Source organism: Sarcophilus harrisii, chromosome X (assembly GCF_902635505.1).
Source record: "Sarcophilus harrisii chromosome X, mSarHar1.11, whole genome shotgun sequence".
In the NCBI taxonomy this organism is placed as follows: domain Eukaryota; kingdom Metazoa; phylum Chordata; class Mammalia; order Dasyuromorphia; family Dasyuridae; genus Sarcophilus; species Sarcophilus harrisii.
In genome coordinates this window covers 70,264,266-70,283,827 of record NC_045432.1, presented here as the reverse complement: position 1 = coordinate 70,283,827, position 19,562 = coordinate 70,264,266, and the positions used below count along the sequence as shown (strand labels likewise).

At 42.5% G+C, this 19,562-nt stretch overlaps 1 protein-coding gene across 1 annotated transcript; it reads left to right on the top strand.

Annotated features, from left to right (window-relative positions):
* Positions 1–16,722: 16,722 nt before the first annotated feature.
* Positions 16,723–19,051, top strand: LOC116420313 (ribonucleoprotein RB97D-like). Its single transcript, XM_031944760.1, has one exon. The coding sequence runs from the start codon at positions 16,940–16,942 to the stop codon at positions 18,752–18,754; it is 1,815 nt and encodes a 604-aa protein (XP_031800620.1). The 5' UTR covers positions 16,723–16,939; the 3' UTR covers positions 18,755–19,051.
* Positions 19,052–19,562: the final 511 nt, after the last annotated feature.

The window sequence follows — 19,562 nt, the reverse complement described above, 5'->3', positions numbered from 1 at the left end:
CCAACTTTATGCCAATAAATTTGGTAACCTAAGCGAAATGGAAGACTAGCTCCAAAAATATAGGCTTCCCAGATTAACAGAAGAGGAAGTAAATTGCTTGAATAGTCCCATTTTAGACAAAGAAATATACAAGAAGCTATTAATCAACTCCCTAAGAACAAATCCCCACGACTAGATGGATTCACATGTGAATTCTACCAAACATTTAAAGAACAATTAACTCGAATGTTATAGAAACTATTTGAAAAAACAGGGAATGAAGGACTCTTACCAAATTCCTTGTATGACACAGACATGGTATTGATACCTAAACCAGGTAGGATTAAAAAAGAGAAAATTATAGACCAATCTCCCTAATGAATATTGATGCAAAAATCTTAAATAAAATATTAACAAAAAGACTACAGAAAATCATCCCCAGGATAATATACCATGATCAAGTAGGATTTATGCCAGGAATGCAGGGCTGGTTCAACATTAGGAAAACTATCAGTACAATTGGCCATATTAATAACCAAATTAACAAAAACCATATGATCATCTCAATAGATGCAGAAAAAGCGTTTGATAAAATCCATCATCCATTCCTATTAAAAAAAAACACTTGAGAGTATAGGAATAAATGGACTTTTCCTTAAAATAATCAGTAGCATCTATTTAAAACCAGCAGTAAACATCATATGTAATGGGGACAAACTGCAACCATTCCCAATAAGATCAGGAATGAAACAAGGTTGCACACTGTTACTATTTACTATTGTATTAGAAATGCTAGCTTTGGCAATAAGAATTGAGAAAGAGATTAAAGGAATAAGAATAGACAATGAGGAAACCAAATTATCCCTCTTTGCTGATGATATGATGGTATACTTAGAGAACCCAGAGATTCTACTAAAAAGTTATTAGAAACAATCCACACCTTTAGCAAAGTTGCAGGATACAAAATAAACCCACATAAGTCATCAGCATTCTTATATATCACTAACAAAACCCAACAGTTAGAGTTACAAAGAGAAATTCCATTTACAGTAACTACTGATTGTATAAAATATTTAGGAATCTATCTGCCAAGGGAAAATCAGAAACTTTATGAGCAAAACTACAAAACACTTTCCAAACAAATAAAGTCTGACCTAACCAACTGGAAAAATATTAAATGCTCTTGCATTGGGCAAGCAAATATAATAAAATGACAATACTACCTAAACGAATCTATTTATTTAGCGCTATACCAATCAGACTCCCCAAAACTATTTTAATGACCTAGAAAAAATAACAACAAAGTTCATCTGAAAAAACAAAAGGTCAAGAATTTCAAGGGAATTAATGAAAAAAAAATCAAATGAAGGTATCCTAGCTGTACCCAGATCTAAAATTATATTACAAAGCAGTGATTACCAAAACCATCTGGTCTTGGCTAAGAAATAGACTAGTTGATCAATGGAATAGGTTAGGTTCAAAGGACAAAACAGCCAATAACTTTAATAATCTAGTGTTTGACAAACCCAAAGACCCCAGTTTTAGGGATAAGAATGCATTATTTGACAAAAATTGCTGGGAAAATTGGAAATTAGTATGGCAGAAACTAGGCATTGACCCACACTTAATACCGTACACCAAGATATGGTCAAAATGCGTTCATGACCTAGGCATAAAGAATGAGATTATAAATAAATTGGAAGAGCATAGGATAGTTTACCTCTCAGACGTGTGGAAGAGGAAGGAATTTATGACCAAAGAAGAACTAGAGATCATTATTGACTACAAAATAGAAAATTCTGATTCTATCAAATTGCAAAGTTTTTGTACATACAAAACTAATGCAGACAAGATTAGAAGGGAAACAATAAACTGGGAAAACATTTTTACAGTCAAAGGTTCTTATAAAGGCCTCATTTCCAAAATATAGAGAGAATTGACTCTAATTTATAAGAAATCGAGCCATTCTCCAATTAATAAATGGTCAAAGGATACGAAGAGACAATTCTCAGACAAAGAAATTGAAACTGTTTCTAGCCATATGAAAAGATGCTCCAAATCATTATTAATCAGAGAAATGCAAATTAAGACAACTCTGAGATACCACTACACTCCTGTCAGATTGGCTAGAATGACAGGGAAAGATAATGCGGAACGTTGGAAGGGATGTGGGAAAACAGGGACACTGATACATTGTGGGTGGAATTGTGAATACATCCAGCCATTCTGGAGAGCGATTTGGAACTATGCTCAAAAAGCTATCAATCTGTGTATACCCTTTGATCCAGCTGTGTTACCACTGGGCTTATATCCCAAAGAGATTTTAAAGAAGGGAAAGGGACCTGTATGTGCAAAAATGTTTGTGGCAGCCCTCTTTGTAGTGGCTAGAAACTGGAAACTGAATGGATGCCCATCAATTGGAGAATGGTTGAGTGAATTGTGGTATATGAATGTTATGGAATGTTATTGTTTTGTAAGAAATGACCAGCAGGAGGAATACAGAGAGGATTGGTGAGATTTACATGAACCGATGCTAAGTGAAATGAGCAGAACCAGGAGATCATTATATACCTCAACAATGATACTGTATGAGGATGTATTCTGATGGAAGTGGATTTCTTTGACAAAGAGAAGATCTAATTCAGTTCCAATTGATCAAGGATGGACAGAAGCAGCTACACCCAAAGAAAGAACACTGGGAAATGAATGTAAACTGCTTGCATTTTTGTTTTTCTTCCCGGGTTATTTTTACCTTCTGAATCCAATTCTTCCTGTGCAACAAGAGAACTGTTCGGTTCTGCACACATATATTGTTTCTAGAATACACTGTGACATATTTAACTTGTATAGGACTGCTTGCCATCTGGGGAAGGGGGTGAGGGAAGGGAGAGGAAAAGTCAGAACAGAAGCGAGTGCAAGGGATGATGTTGTAAAAAAATTACCCAGGCATGGACTCTGTCAATAAAAATTGTAAAATTGTAAAAAAAAAATTGTAAAAAATAAAAATAAAAAATAAACTGTCTCCTCATTTACACTGTTTTCAGAATTGTAGCATCAGAAATCTTCAACCAAAATCATGAGCCTGGACTGGGTCTCATCTTAACTACCACAGATTTGTCTTTTATGTTGCTAAAGTGACCATTAGACAAAAAATGATTAGCAGCACCATTGCAATCATACTTGGCTACTTTAACTATGACTTGATCTGTGATTTGGCATTTGGAGCTATATTGCCAGTGTTCTCTTTACCCTCTTCCTAAACTTATCAATTTCTCGTGATGTTGCCACCAAGTTGGCACTCCAGAAGGGCTTTCTCTGCTCTTCACTCTCTGTCACCTTCCATATCATGTTCATTAAGTCTTATCTGTTTCACCTCCTCAACATCCAAAATTATTCTTCTCCCCCCCCAAACATACTCTCTAAGACCTCATTCCCATGTTTTTCTATTTCTCAAATAACATTGCTTTTTTTTTCAATTCCTTTCCATCCTTTAGCAAACAACTCTAAAGTCACCTTTTCCAGGAAGCCTCCCAAATTTCACACATAGAGAACATAAAAAATAATCTTCCCCTCAGCCTTGTAAATCAACTAGATAATAAATTGAGTCAAACTAGAAAGTGTAATTGACCTTACAGGATAGGAAACGAGCAGATAAAAATAACTTTCAAAGTGGATTTTTGCCAAGTATGATAGCATATGTCTGTAATCTCTGCTAACCAGCATGCTAAAGTTGATGAACTGAACTGCTAGAGCTCAAGAGTTTTTAGCTTCTGTAGGCCAGGTCAAATTGGTTGGTGACCTTCACTATTGTGAGGACTTAGGTGTACTACCTATGGAGAGGCAAAACCACTGAGATGGAAAATAGAGCACATTAATGCACTGATGCTGATCAATAGTAGGACTCATGCTGTATCAATAACAGGCCAGTGAATGGTCATTACACTTTCAGCCTAGATGAAATAGGGTTCCACGCTCAGTGAATGAATGAATGAATGTGAATGAATGGAGGTTCTTTAACTTGACCATTTGATAAGCTAGTACGAGATAACTTCTCAGAAATTTAATTCATGATCCTGATAGCTAAATTTGGAAAAATACATTATCTGCCTTAAGTATATACAACGAGTGACGTGTTTCTCTTGCCTCTATCTCCATTTCTAGCTGTTTACCATAGGCATAGCATAACAAATTGATTCCTAATAGGACTTGGTAATAGAAGGTTGGGAGATGCAAAGCAGATATTTCCTATCAATCCATTTTTGGGGCCTGTAAAGATAAGGAGTCCTCTAATCAAGTTAGTGCTATATCGTGGTTTGTTTCCTACTAACTCATACTCTTCAGTATACTTAAGTTTTCTTCCCACCAAGAGAGAACTGTAGGTATTACTCAGGTTTGTTGTCATCAGGATTTCCTGTTTTTCCAACTCCTGTTGCTGCTTCCTCCTTCCTACATGACTGTGGAAGTCATGTACCAATGCCATCAAACCCGACATTGTGGACACACATCTTCCAATGTGTGGTTCCCACAGAGGGCCTAAGGCATTAGTAGATATTTCCCCTCAAAAGGTTTTATTAAGGAAAAAAATCTCAGTGTACATAAATACTATCTGGAATTAATAAATTGGTGATTTAAAACAAAGACTTATCTCATTTAAAAATGGCTACTTGTATTCTAAAATGGACATAAAAAGCAAGTTGTCAGCAACATTTTTAAAGAAGTCTATTTTAATAGGTTTTTGTAGCTGTTTATAAAGTCCCCCAAATAGGTATTTTTATCCAGTAAAATGTTGAGAAATTTATTCATAGGATCATTAAGAATGTGTATATTGAGCCATTTGAGGATAATCAGCAAAATCACTAGCCATCTTTGCAAAAAGTTAAATCAAAAAAGTGGAGACTACAAATCCCCAAAAAGGAGTTATTACCTCAATTTAAAACTTCCCTCGTATAGCATATATTAAGTATATTCATTAGGAAAATTATCCTATTATCTGTATAGCACAAAATATGGCTTATGGGCATTAGGACAGATTTCAAAACCTTATATTGACAGAAAAATAAATTTGAATTTAATCACCTACAAAATACTCTACTGAACCATAACAGAGGGGGTGCAGCGAGAAGAAAATGCTACTGAAAAAGACCTGAGCAGGTTTTTCAGCCTTCACGGGGAAGCCACAATAGAGGCATATTCTCTCTGCATTAGCTAGACGCTCCACAATATTGGGGGGGCAGAGGGGGATCCCAAGCAGGATATGACTTGTTTGAGTCTGCCATGTGGCATTTTTAAAGACCAAGAATTTAGGTGCTGTCATTTTAAGAACTCTCAAATTAAGATTCCCACCGGTGAGGAAGAAGCCTATGATTCCTAGTGTTCTTCCCCTTACATTGGGGGGAATATACCTACCCCTGACCTTTCCTTTGTTATCTGAACCTCAGTGATAGTCCAGACAAGAGACAAGGAGCCAGGATGAGAAAAAAGTTAACCAGAGTTCAAGGTTAATGTGGAATATTGAATTGTATTCTACCAGATTCAATTCTATGTTTGTTAACATTCCATTTTTCCCCCTAAAGTGACAAGGGAGGCTGCACGTTAAATTCCTGGATGATAACAAATGACAAGATCAGAGTAAATGTCAAAACAAGTCTGAAAAGCTTGAGAAAAGGTCAGGAATAAATAGACTGGTGTCCAGCAGGGACGATTAAAGAATGCAATTAAAAACAAAGGAAAACCCCCCATGGAAAGTAGCTCTGTGACAAGGCGTATAGCACCATCACAAGCAAGTTTACTCCCAGAGTCACTCTCCGGCCCTGAAAATTGTTTACTATCCTAATGGCAATAGCTTGCGGAAGCCTGCTAGTTTTTCCCTTGGATTTTTGTTAAGCATGTCAGTGATCCTGAGACCATTGACCGTGCTCAGAAAAATTTCGCAGAGATAAAACCGTGAAGCCATGGTTCTGGAGTTGCTAATATTTCTTCCATCATCTTTTTTAAGAATTAATATATTTCATTATCTTTTCTTTTTGGAAATTTCCCTTTTTGAAATTCTCAAAAATTGATTTCTCAGTAACTTTAAATTTGTATTGCCTCCAGTACGGATTTCTTCTGTGTCTGTTTAGGAAGGCACATGGCATACTTCCCTACCTTATCTGCTTTAGCCTCTCTTCTGCTCATTCATCTAACACTGACTAAGGTGACTGTTCACAGACAGAATTGCGGCCTAGGTACCACCAAACCTATTCCATTTTCCTTCTATTTGTTCTCCTCGCTCCAACTACAGATGCTTTTGTTAGAACCTGGGGTGGCAGGGAGTTCTAAGAATGCAAGCTAGAACAGGAGAGAGGCTGTGTGGGTGCTAGAGCTGAGAAACACCAAATCAGACGGCCACATTTTAGAGCAGATTCAGAACTTGCCCTTTTTAGTAGTTCCATGAGTTGTGTGGACTCCAGAGAAGGGGGCCGACTGTAATATTGCCAGTGCTCATTCCTTGCGGGGGAGTTTCATCCTCATCTTGGAACTTTTTAATTATCCTCTCCTCCCCTCCTAAATCTGCCTCTCCTCTCCATTTGCCTGTTTTTGTTAATGGTATGATCTTCTTAGGCTCCTTGTCTTTTATTCCTTGTCCCTCTGGGAAGTCACCAAGTCTTATTCATTCTGCCTCCACGAATCTTTGAAGTCACTTCATTGTGTTTACTTCAGTTTCCTCACCTGTCAGATGATCTGAACAAAGAAATGGCAGAGCTCTTCAGTGTCTTTTTCAAGAAACCCCTCCACAAAAGGGGAGTCACAGAGTCAGATGCAGTTGAATAATGAAAAATGAAAGATGTGAGAACATCCTTATCAACCTAAGATTCAACCAGTTTCATGAAGCTTCTGTTCTGATACCAGACAGACAGACTCCTTGGTAAAAATTCTTCTGAACTTGAGATGAATTAGAAGGCAAAATGCTTCTCCTGCCCCTACCCCCAATTCTTTGGAGAGGAAAGATTATAAAATCCTGGGCATTGATTTTCCTGGAGGTATTTTGGAAGCCTTGGTCAATTGTAAATTATCTGTTATCCTGTAACACCAAGAGGAAAAGAAAAATAGGAATTTTCTTCTACCAGGGTTTTTATAAGTTCCTTTCTGGTGACACAGGACATGCTGCCCTTAGCCTTCTTTACTGGCTATTTTTTGGGCACCTTCCAACCATGAATGTGTGTGTGTGTGTACACACACATATAATCTATGACATTTACAAATATAGATGTATATATGTATCACAGATTTCTTTCTCTTGTTATGAAGCAATCCAAGCTTTACATGAAGTGCTCAGGGAAAATCACCAATATATAGTATTACTCAGTCATGCTCAGAAAATATGGAAGAGTCTTGTACAAAATCCCTGGTAAGTACTTGCGATTAAGCTTTTTCATGACATTCTCAGTTCATTTCCATAAAAGGTGATGTAGCCATAAGAAGTGGAACGTTAGAGTTGGAAGGGAAAATCCTACCTTGTAAAAGAAAGCTTTCCCAAGCCTTCTTTATATTTATTTTTAAACATTCTATTTTAATTCTATCCCTTTTAAAATTTATTTATTTCATTTTGAACTTAAGAAAGAAAACAAGCACTTCGACAATATAGAATAGGACAAAAGATTGAATATGAAACTTCACATGTTTTTATGTACAACTTACTTTTCCTCTTAAATCCAATTCTTTGTAATTCTAGTGCCTTCCCTTCTGTTGATTGTTTCCTATTTAACCTGTTTATAGCTTGTTTGGACAACCACCAGCCTTTAAAATACTTTGACAGCACTCATATTTCCCTGTAAGTCTTCTCTTTTCCACTTTTTCTCTTCTATTCCAAGGAAAGATCATGTGGACAATATTACATTATGATAATCCTGTCACCATTATACTTTGTCATTCCTGGTACAAGTCTTTCCACAAGTCCATATTTAGCAAAACTTTTAAGGTCCTTCACTGTCCTACTTATCTGTCTCTGGATGCTCTCAGGCTTTCATTGTCCTTCCTACAATGTGGCTCTCAAACTTGAATACAAGAGCTTAGCTGTCATGTGTCTCAGGCAAGGAACAGAGGCAAAATCAGGGTCCTCTTCGTCCTGGCTCCCATGCTTGCCAGTTCCTTTTTGTAAGCTATATTCTTGGCTCATCTTCAACTTGTAAAACCTTTTTCAATCTTGATTGTCTTCTAATATGTTAACGGTCCCTGATAACCTTTAATAGGTGAGCCATCTATGCCTTTATCCAAGTCACTAATAAAAATGTTGAACAGCGCAGGGCCAAGCATAAGATCCATGGACCATTCCACTAGAGACTTGTGGCCGAGCTAACAGCCATTTGTGGAAACACTCTTGAGTTCAGCCACACTGCTGTACCTGTGCTGTGCTTATACTGTTATCCAGTTCCTTTTTTCTCTATTTCTTCCTCTTCTCCCTTCCCTTCCCCCCTTCCATTTTTCCCACATGAGCAGCAAGAGAAAATCTCTTGTATACTCTGCTCAAAGGTCCAGGTTTCTTTCTATAGAGATCTCCCGGTTGACCAGTCAGAAGAGGAAATATAGTTACGATGGTACTGCCTGTTCTTGAGGAAACTGTGAAGGCTCTTTATGATCCCTACTCCCATTTTGAGATTTTATACGGAGCAGAATATTGTTGTAGCTACCTGTCACTCTTCAAAACTTCAGTACACGTTTATATACTAATAAAGTATTTTTGCTCTTAAAAATGAAGAGAAATAATTATTCCAAGGAAAGATAATGTGGACATATTACATAATGATAATTCTGTCACCGTTGTACTTTGTCATTGTATTAGTATGTATTATTACTATTTAATTTTTACATGACTATTGAAGTCATTCACTAAAGTAAGTATCATAAGATGTTGTCGAGTTTGGGAAGCTGATGAAAATGGAGAATTAGATTTTTGATTTCCACTTAAGTATCGGGACACACAGCAGTTTTAACTGGAAAGTCTAAGCCCATTAAAGAAATCCTTTTGGTTTCACTGCTAATATTATCAGTCTACCCTTGTGGAATGTCAACGCATTCTATCCCTGGGCCAGTATAGCACTGTGAAATTGACTTTACCATCTGGCGCTATGCATTTTTATCAGGTGTTTTTAATTAGGTTCCAATCAGTGATCTCTACCTTTCCCCACTTCCCTCTTATTCAGTGCCATTAAGCTGGAACTCATTTCCAGTGCACTGCAGTGTGCTGAGGTGGAACCTCAATTGAATAGGATTTTCCCCCAGGTTTCCACACCTTACATATGCTAGCAAAAGCCATGTCATGCTTGCCCAGTGGTGCATATAATTCAATTTTTGTTTTATTAAGATATGAAGCTGACCATTACGTTTAAAAGCCACACAGCCTTAAGAGACCCACGTGAAAAAAAATGGGACAATAGATAAGAAAATTTAAAAAACATCTGTAGGGGCTAGGGAAAAGGAAATTTTGAGCACTGGAATTGGGACCTTGAAGCTAACCCACTGGAAAAAAGAAATATTTTCTGGATATAGACAGGTGAACTTTTCAGGGTAACCCTCAGCTTTTCCTTTCTTACAGATGTATGTTCCGACGCTCCCCTAGTAGGATTTGCAAGTACAGGAAAATTGCTTCACATGGGCAGTGTCCAGGGTTTTCTATTAATCCCTAAAGGTCTTCCCCCTTTGCTTTATTTTGCTTTTTAAACCTAACCACTCTATAAAAGAAACACAAGGAAGTGATAGGAGATCATTTTTTCCTCTCTGATTTTATGGTGTGGTGGTGGAACTGAAGGAAAAGTCAATTTATCAGCTCTATATTAAAATTGATTGCTAGGAAAGATCAAGGTAGAGAGGATTTAAGGCACTCCACACATCCACTCATCTTCCAGGGAGGAAACAGGCCCCGAATGGTGCAGTGATCCAAGGAGTAAGGAGTTGAGCCAAGCTTTGAACTCAAGCCCCGTGATTCCAAATCTATTACCCCGATGTCCTGACCCATAAGCCGATGGCTCACTTCTTTTTCTTGGGGACATTAGATGCAGCCGTGGCCTTCTGCCCACCACCCCCACTTCCCATCTCTGCGCTTATTTCTGGGTTACAGATGTAGATATGTCAAAGTTAAAGGGACACTGATGCAGTCTACCAGAAGAAAAGCAAAATCATTGTGGACCAGGTAAGGCAGCCTAGTGAGTGGCGGGCCCAGGATGGTCCCCATCCTTCCAAGTAGCCACACAGGTAGCCTGAATAAAAGGAAGTAACCCCACTTGTGTATTTTTGATGATTAGGTGTGTAGGTGTAGACCCAGCTGTCCTGTGAAATTGTAAGAGGATCTGTCTCTAAACAAAGAGCTGTGGAAGCATCCAGCTATTGCTTATCCAGGCATTGAATGCTATTTTTCATCCTCTGAATTAGCTCACAAAACCTTTGAGGACCACTTGGGCTCTCATTATATTCCTAGCACTTACTCTCAGTGCCCTGCATAGTATAAACAGTTGAATAAATGCTTGTTGACTGACTGTTGGAGAGCTCACTTAGGGTAATGGTAGTGAGATTTCTTTTTATTTCCTTGACAGTGATTTTCCCAAAGTTCTAGTCATATCCTTTGGGTCCTCATTTCCCAAACTTGGCCATCACACATATGTACCATTGAGATAGCCAGTGCATCCCACCTTTCCAAGGGAGTATCACCTCATCCTTGGGCTAGTAGTAGGAAATGCAAAGATCAGCTATCTGCAAGGATCTTGTTCTCCTTCCCCCCTCCTAGTGTTTTCCAAAAAGGTGCTGATTATGAATTTCTGTGTGATATAACCCTGCTGCTCCCCCTGACTTAAGTGCTGGGGTTTCTATATGGCAAATGACTGCAGAACAAAGAAAAATTTTGCCCTTTAAAAGCCTGAGAGGGTAATTCTGCTCACTGGTGTCTAACTGCCCACAGGTTTGGAACATTCTGCTCTCTAAGCATTTTAGAAATGTATGCTGCAGTAGTTGCAAACTTTCCTGTTTAATTGGGGGGGGGGAGTGTCACTTGGAGTATTAGCTTCAGTCTTCATTACCCTAACCAATAACTACATTCTTTGCTAGCAGTTTAAGTGACCCTGAAATAATTTATATATTTTTAGAATTCTCTCCTAAGGCAGTGGAGCCAACTACAGATTATTAAATTCATTGAGTTTTTCCTCTTTACACATTTTCTCAGTGCAGGTATGCTAAGACATTTGGCAGAAATGGAAGCTCTAGCAGAACAAGCAGGGACTCGCACAGCCATAATAATTACAGGATAATGTAGAACTAAAATAATTCTTCTGAAAGTTGAAGCTTAATATCATCTCTTTTTCCCTCCAAAATTCCCAGTGGAACAATTGACTCAATTTCTCCAGGCACAAATCTTTCACAAGCTCTTCTTCACTCTGAGTTCTCCTTCCCCACCAGGCTTGGATGGCACATAGCGCATCTTCTTCCTCATCTCAAATAGTCAATAGCATTTTAACCCACAATGCTTTCTTCATCCAGTTTTATCCTCCAGCGTTCTTTGGGGGCTCCAGCTATCTTAGTGGGCTGGGTAAAAATCTTTTGACAGATTTTCCTTTCTGGGAGCCAACTGCAAGTCCAAAATACTTCAGAGTTGAGTCCTTAGTCAAGGAATTAAGGACCAAGTAGAGTTCACAATGAGACTTCTTCAGATGGGTTTATGAATGGGTTTATGAAAACCAAAAGCCCTGGAGATCAAATTCGCCTCTTATTTTTCTCACAACCATCATCACCCAGAAAATATTAAAATTTGACTGCCTTCAACTATAATGCATTACATACACACATATCCATAAATCATATACACACATGTGTGCGAATATACATGCATGTGCATATGCACATATGAGTGTACATATACATGTGTTTGTATATCTCTATATTGACAACTGTGTTTTTTATATTCTCTCTGATTTTTATTGGGTATAAATTGTCATTGTCCTGGTGAGTAGCTAATTGCAAGAGGCTGTGTCATAGGCCAGCGATGGTCTCATGTGATTTCAGACCACATTTCTAAGTGAACAAGTCACCTTGGGATTTGTGGTGGCGGTCGCCATAAATCTTTATTGCAGGTAAAGGAATAGACTCCAAAATGTGTCAGTAATTCATATGATGCTATGATAGCTCATTTAGCTGAAACATGATAAAGTGTGACAGATGCAGCCTGTGACTAATCATGACTACCTGCTGAAGTTTCTCTTTGGGGAAAGCATGGTATCAGGAAGAATTTTGCCATATGAAAAGCATCTGCTTCCCCTACCAGGAAAATTGCAGGGGTACACCTAGCTCTTAATTTTCTAAAGGAAGATGACAGAGCCAAGAGGGAGCTTACATATTTGGGGCTTTCTATTCCTATTTTTTAAAACATTTAATCAACATGATCCCCTTGGGCCAATAGGAGAGTTCCCATTTTCCAGTGAGAAACTGTCCATTTCTGCTTGCCGCTAGTCCCTCTACCCACACAGACATTCTTGATGCCAACAATTAATAAGTAGAGGACCTAGCCGTGTCATTTAACCTCTCTTTGCTACTTCACTGGAGAAGGAACTGGTGAACCAGTCCAGTGTCTGCCAAGAAAACGTGAATTCACAGAGTCCCAGAAAGTCAGACACATCTCAACAACAACAGCAAATCAGTATCTGTAAGCTTCCTTGGAATAGAAGAAAGATTCCTGAAAGGAAGGAAGGAAGGAAGGAAGGAAGTCTTCAGAGGCCTAGGTCCAGGGGAGGGAGAAGGAGGGCTTTCTTCCTCATGCAGTACTCTTCCTGAACAAGGCTATGTTGGTAAATGCTTAACAAACAGCTTTACAACCCATTTCAGTTTCACTTGCATTATTTATATTTACTCCATCGTTTTCTTACGTCTAGACCTTCAATCAAAATGAAAAAAAATCAAGCTCAAGTTGATAGCCTAAAGACATCCTAAGTAGAAATGTTCCCACTGGCTCCAGTGCGGTCCAGTCCCAGGAGTGTCCCTCCATCAGGCACCTGGAATTGGCAAGGGAGGGTATCCTGCCTTGGCCCTCTTAGGGATAAGTTTTTGCTGTATATAGGTAGAAGGAAATGGGTTCAGAAGGCTTAGGCTGACTACCTGGGAATGTTTTTGCCCATGAGTTGTAAGGAGAGAAGCCATTTCAGATAGCTTTTACAAGTGGCACATTTATCCATGTATCAATGATGCTACATGATGGAGCTTGCACCAGGGCAGTGGCTGTGAATCTCTTCAGCTCCCCTTTAGCTTCATTTCCCTTGTTTCTCCTTCTCTCCCTGGCTGTCCCCTCCATTCTTTGGAGATGAATGGGCTCCATGTCCTTTTCCTGAGTTCCCTGGCTTGCTCTTCCTTTCAAACCTTCCTTGCCTAAGCTGGGTGCGTAAAGCCTTACGTGGCATGACTCAGCAAGTATTCTACCTCAAATCACTCCAACAACTGTCCATCTTTCCACCCTTTTCAGATCACGAGGAAGAGTGCAGATGAGTCCCTACTGGAAATTTTTACTGGCAAATTTCATTTACGAGGTGGTTTTCTTCCAGTCTCTGTATTTTCTTGATGGGTCTGGGCAGCAATCCAGTCCTAAAGGCAAAGGCTCTGTCATTTCCCTGCACTTCTTACAAGGCCACATGCAAGTAGACACTTATTAAGTATCTTTTGATAGTTCTCATACCTGAGGTTTGGCCTGGCTCTGAACCAGATTAAAGATCCTGTAATGGTACCATTTGAGGAGAGTGTACAGTATTCCAGTGGGTTTTTCTAACAGGCACTAGAAATCCACATGCATTTCTCTCCTTGGAGAAGACTTACAGAGTCTGGTTACAACTTTTCCCCTCCCTATACACAGTCAGGCACTGAACTCCAGGGAAATCTCACCTATTGAATTTCTCAAGACTTCAGATTGGGGAGTAGGGCTAGCTCAGCCTGGATTAGATTAGGAACATTAACAAGCAGTATAGCTTTAATGGAACCCACTCTCTGAGAACAAAATGGGGGGGGGCGTGTTGGAGGCACAATGCAAAAGAACCAAGCAACCATGGCCTTTACAGATCTACTCTTAGTTCAAATTAGTATCTATTTCAATTTCATTACAACAGAGCGAAGTGGAAGAAATGGATCCCTCAGAACCACAAATCAATACATAAACCCCGATCAATGGACACGAGGCTCCTCTGGATATTTGCAATCTCTCAGAACAGTTTGGCAGACTGGAGCAGGAAGTAATCCATTAGGTTCTGAAAAGAGTTAAGGCAACAAAGAAAGGCTAGATATCAAATTCTCGCATTTCTCCTGCATCTGCTTTATGAGAGCCAGCCTCTGGAACCTCTTAGCATGTGACGCTGGGCTCTGCTACACATACGGAGGGTTGAACTGTTTAACCTTTAATTACTTAATAATTGTTGGCATCAAGAATATTGATCGCTTGGCTCCCTGTGTTTTCTGGATTGTGCTAGACCTGGTCTTTTCAAAATTACCAGTGATCTCTTGATTGCCAAATCTAATGATATTTTCTCAGTCTTCATTCTTCTTGACCTCTCTGCACCTTCTTCTTAATACTCTCTTTTCACCTGGCTTCTGGGATACACTCTCTGCTGCTTTTGCTCCTACCTATCAGAGAATACTTTGTCATTCTTCTTTACCCACTAATGGGGTGGGTACCCCTTGGGTTTGATATTTGACCCCCTTATCTTCTCAGTCTATGCACTTTTATTTGATAATCTCAGAAACTCTCACATAATCAGTTTTGATTGTTATGCAGATGATTCCCAGATCCATTTCTCCAACCCTGCTTGTCCTCTCATCTCATGTGGCTGACAGCTATGGGATGTCCAGCTGGGGACATCCAGTAAGTTATCTTCATAGACATCTTGAAGTTCACTTGGCCAAAACTCAACTCATTTAAACCTGCCCTTCTGACTTCCCCATTGCTGTTAAGAGTAGCGCTCTCTTCTTAATATAGATGTCACCCACAATCCCTCTTTCCACTCTCCATCCCCCCACCAAGGTTTATTAATATCTGATCTCTTGCTGAGGTCTGTAATATCTCTCATATACAGCCCTTTCTCTCTATGACACTGGCACCACCCTGACATGGATCCTGGACAGTTCACATCAGGTTGGTCTTTGGGCCACAAAGTCCACCCCCCCCCAATCCAAACCATTTTCCCCTCAGCTCTCATGGTGATCTTCCTTAAACTCATATGTGGCACTATCACTTCTCTATTCTCTAAGTGCCAGTGACTTCTTTTTTTTACTTCCAGGATAAAAAATAAAATCCTCAGGCATACAAAGCCACTCCCTACCTTTCCAGTCTGGCACTATACCATGCTTTCAGAAATCTCCTGATAATTTTGTGATGATAATATGATGATGATTTACACCTCTTAAGTTGTATGAGGATAGAGTGGTAAGAAGGCTGGTCTTTAAGTCAAGTAGACTCCTCTTCCTGGGTTCTAGTCTGGCCTCAGATACTTCCTAGCTCTGTGACACTGGGTCAGTCACCTCACCCTGTCTGCCTTAGTTTTCCTATCTGTCAAATGAACTGAAGGAAGAAGAAGGAGAAGGAAATGGCAAAACCATTCCAGTATCTGTGCCAAGAAAACCCCCAATGGGGTCACGAAGAATAGGACACAGTTGAAAAGTAACAAAGGAAAGCTTATGGTTCACAGGGTTGTTGTGTTATATACAAGGTGACCCATGGGAACTCTAAATGTTAGCATGCATTGCTAGGTACTAGAGGACATGGGAAAGGCAGGAGTCTTCTGTGCTCGGCAAGGTGATGATAGTTTTTGTTTCTTTGGGAAGAGGATGGGCAAGGAATATGATATTATAGAAAATATTAGAGCATCCAGAGGACTACAGCACAGAAGCAAACACAGAATCGGGCAAAGATGTTGGTGATAGAGTGCTTTGGTCTATGGATAGCGCTATTATTTTCCACCAGCGTTTGGTGTCCCCCTCCTGCCGAGTCGCTGGGGGTCCGAGGGCAAGGTAGGGGATGCTTGGGAGTTGGGGCAAAGCTTGAGGGCTGTGCGTCTAGCCTCTTTTTGAAAGCAACTTGAGAGGCATTTATGATTTTCTTGCAAGGCGGATGAGGGGAGGAAGTACTAGGTAGTGGAGGCCCGGCTCCTGGGACAGTTTGCTGGTACTGTTTTGACAAGAGTCTTTTGTGTGGAAATCTAATTGTTCTCAGATGTTACTGAGGGCCCAGTGGTCTTTTGGAAGGTGGCCCACAGTCTCCTAGTAACCAGAGTCATTCTCCTCTGCAATAGGGTTTTCCTACTGACTGCAGTCAGAGGCAAGGTTTAGGCCCTGGCTAGGGCCGGGCTGAGGAAGGGAGGAACCCCAGTTGCCTCTCCGGAAGCTGCAGTTACTAGTCTTCCCAGTGTAGGGGCGCTCAACTTAACAGCCACAGTCAGTGAGTGGAGCTGTTGTGAGCATGCGCACTGAGTGGACTCTGCACGCTTTCTGTATGGGGCTGCAAGGGCGGAAATGGGGCGGGGGGGGGGGGGGGGGGGGGGGGGGGGGGGGGGGGGGGGGGGGGGGGGGGGGGGGGGGGGGGGGGGGGGGGGGGGGGGGGGGGGGGGGGGAAGGAGGGCGTGGTGCACGCCACTATCCTTTTCCTTTTTGAGTTTTTCCTCACTTGCAGACTTTATGAGTCTGCTCTTTTGAGCTTTTGCATACTTACAGAACATTTTAAGAGTCTGCATCCTCGCAGACTTTTTGCATCTTTGCTCCCTTGCAGACCTTGTGAGTGGACCGGAAGTTCAGGGTGGACCGGAAATACAGGGCAAGCGCTACACACGAGCCTCTTTTTCCTTTTGGCGCCTTTCTTCTCTTGAAAGTCTCACTGCGCCGCACTGTGCCGCACTTGCACCTCAGCTTGCTGGCCGTCCTGCTGCCCCTTTTTTGTCTCCGGACCTCGTGCTGCTCTTGAGGCTGGCCAGCCACAATGGAGCCAGACCTCAGCTCGAGTTTTTCGGTGTTGGACAATGCGCAGCTTTGTAAGCTTTTTGTCGGGGGTCTTAACCCGCAAACTGATGAGTTTGGCCTGAGGAAACATTTCGAGGCCTTCGGTTCCCTCACAGACTGTGTCGTGATGATGAATCCCCAAACCAACCGTTCCCGCTGCTTTGGCTTCATCTCGTTCTCCACCATGAAGGAGGCCGATGAGGCCGTGGCAGCCGCGCCCCACATAGTGGATGGCAACCATGTGGAACTGAAGCGAGCCGTGGCCCGAGAGGACTCTTGCAGACCAGGAGCCCACGCGCGGGTCAAGAAGATTTTTGTTGGTGGCCTTAAAAGTGACATGGTCGAGAGTGACCTGGTGGAGCACTTTTCGCAGTTTGGACCGGTGGAGCGGGCCAAGATCATCCTCCACAAGCAGTCGGGCAAGAAGCGGGGCTTTGGTTTTGTTTACTTCTTTGATCACGATACTGCAGACAAGGCCGCCGTGGTCAAGTTCCACCCCATCCAAGGCCACCGAATCGAGGTCAGGAAGGCGTTGCCCAAGGAGGACACGAGTCACTGGGGCCTTGATCTGCCGATCCTGGGGAGCAGCTGCAGCTGGAGACCTTCCACCCGAGCTCGTGCAGGTCTTTCTTCCAGCCCAAGCCCTGACCCCAGTCCCAAACCTAGCACTAGTCCCAGCCCCATCCCTAGTCCCAGCCCCATCCCTACTCCCGAAGTCCAATCTGCTGAGGGTCTCAAACCTGCTGGGTGGCGGGGGCCCAGACTAGCCGGATGGTTTGGCCCTAAACCTTCTGGGTGGTCGACCCCCAAACCTATCGGGTGGTCGGCCCCCAGATCCGGTGGGTGGTCGGTCCCCAGGTATGCGGAAGACCCCAGAGTCAGATCTGCCGAGAGCTCCACCCCTGAATCTGAGGGGGGTGGTGCCTCTGCATCTGCCAGGAGCCCTGATCTGAAACCTGATGGAGACGCTGACTCCAAAAGTGAAGGAAGTATCATCCCCACGCTTGGTTGGATCCCCAGGCCCAAATCTAGTTGGGGCCCCCAGCGCAAACCCGGGTGGGACTCTGATCCCAGATCTCGAGGGGGACCCAAACCCAGGGGAGATGATGACTCCAGACCCCCGGGAGGGACCCATCCCAAATTTTCCTTCACATCCTGGGATCCTGGCTTCAGCGCCACTGGCCCTGCGTCTGACCCAACACCTGCCTCTGATTTTGGCGTGGGCCTAGAGCCCAGCCCTTCTTTTACCTTAGGCTCTAGCTCCAAATCTGAGCCTAAACCTAGTGCAGGTCTTGACCTCAAGAGGGCCCCAAGCTATTACAGAGGTTTTACCAAGCCTAGTATTCCCTCAAACCCCAAAGCCGGCCCTGGCCCCAGGCCAGGTGGGCTACTAGGCACCAGGCCTGGCGGAGGCTCCGGCACCAGGCCTGGAGGGGGCAGCAGTGGTGGCGGGGGCAGCAGCTCTGGCCCCAGGCCCAGTGGTCCAGGCCCCAGGCCCGGGGTATCCGGCTCGGGCCCAGGCCCAAGCTCAAGCCCGGGCCTTGGGCGAGGGAGTGGCCCTCGCCGCAACATAATCCGTGGGACACGCGGCCCTCGAGGCCGTGGCCGAAGCTTTGAAAGCTCTCGCGGCTACCGTGGGGGGAGCGATTACCGTGGGGGGAGCGAGTACCGGGCTGGCTACAGCCACAGCCGAGGTTTCCTTGGGTCTTTGAAGAGACGCTGGGGTAATTGGGAAAATTGGGGGGGGCCTCCCAGAGGTCCCAGAGGTGGGGCCGCAGGCCCTGGGGGAAACTAGGAAGGAAGCATTTTGTTTTTGTAACCAGCTAGTAAAATATGGCGGTTTCTTCCCAGTCAATCTTTGTAGCACCCCCTTTTGCCGATTCATGTCCACTGAAGTCCCCTGTTCTTGCCCCTCCCCATTAAGATAGATTACCCCATTTATGAATTTGTCTATTGTAATCTTTATTGAACTTCAACTCTTTAACTATCTTGTTTGTTACTTAGAACCTGATGGTTTTTTGCAACAGCCTAGAGACTTAATTATTCGTCCTAATTAATGGTACTAGGGAAGGTGGATTGGAACTAGTTTGGAGTGAGGGATGGGAGGGTGGCGGCGGCGATGGCGGCGGCCCGATGGCGATGGCAGCGATGATGGCGACGGCGGCGATGATGGCGACGGTGGCAGCGGCGGCGGCGGCAGCGGCGGCGGCGGCGGCGGCAGCGGCGGCGGCAGCGGCGGCGGCAGCGGCAGCAGTGATCCTGTGCAGCAATGGCAGCAACATGACAGCGTTGGCTTCAAGGGGGAGGATTGGAGGGAAAGAGGGTCAGCTGAAGGGGGGTGGGGTTCTAGTGAGAAGGTGACTTGAAAAGAATTAGCCATCTGTTCCAGCAGAAGTAGTTGTTTCTAGGAATGATTTAGATGCTCAGATTGATTGTAAGTTCAGGTGTGTTTAATAAAAGTTTGTTTGACAGCAAAAATGTCTGTTTTTTTTTTTTTTTTTTGATCAGTTGGTGAAGCCACAGTTCATTACTACTTAAGGGGTTCTAGTTTCCTGATTTCTTTGTGTGGATTCTTAAAAACAGTGACATTTTTATCAGTTCTA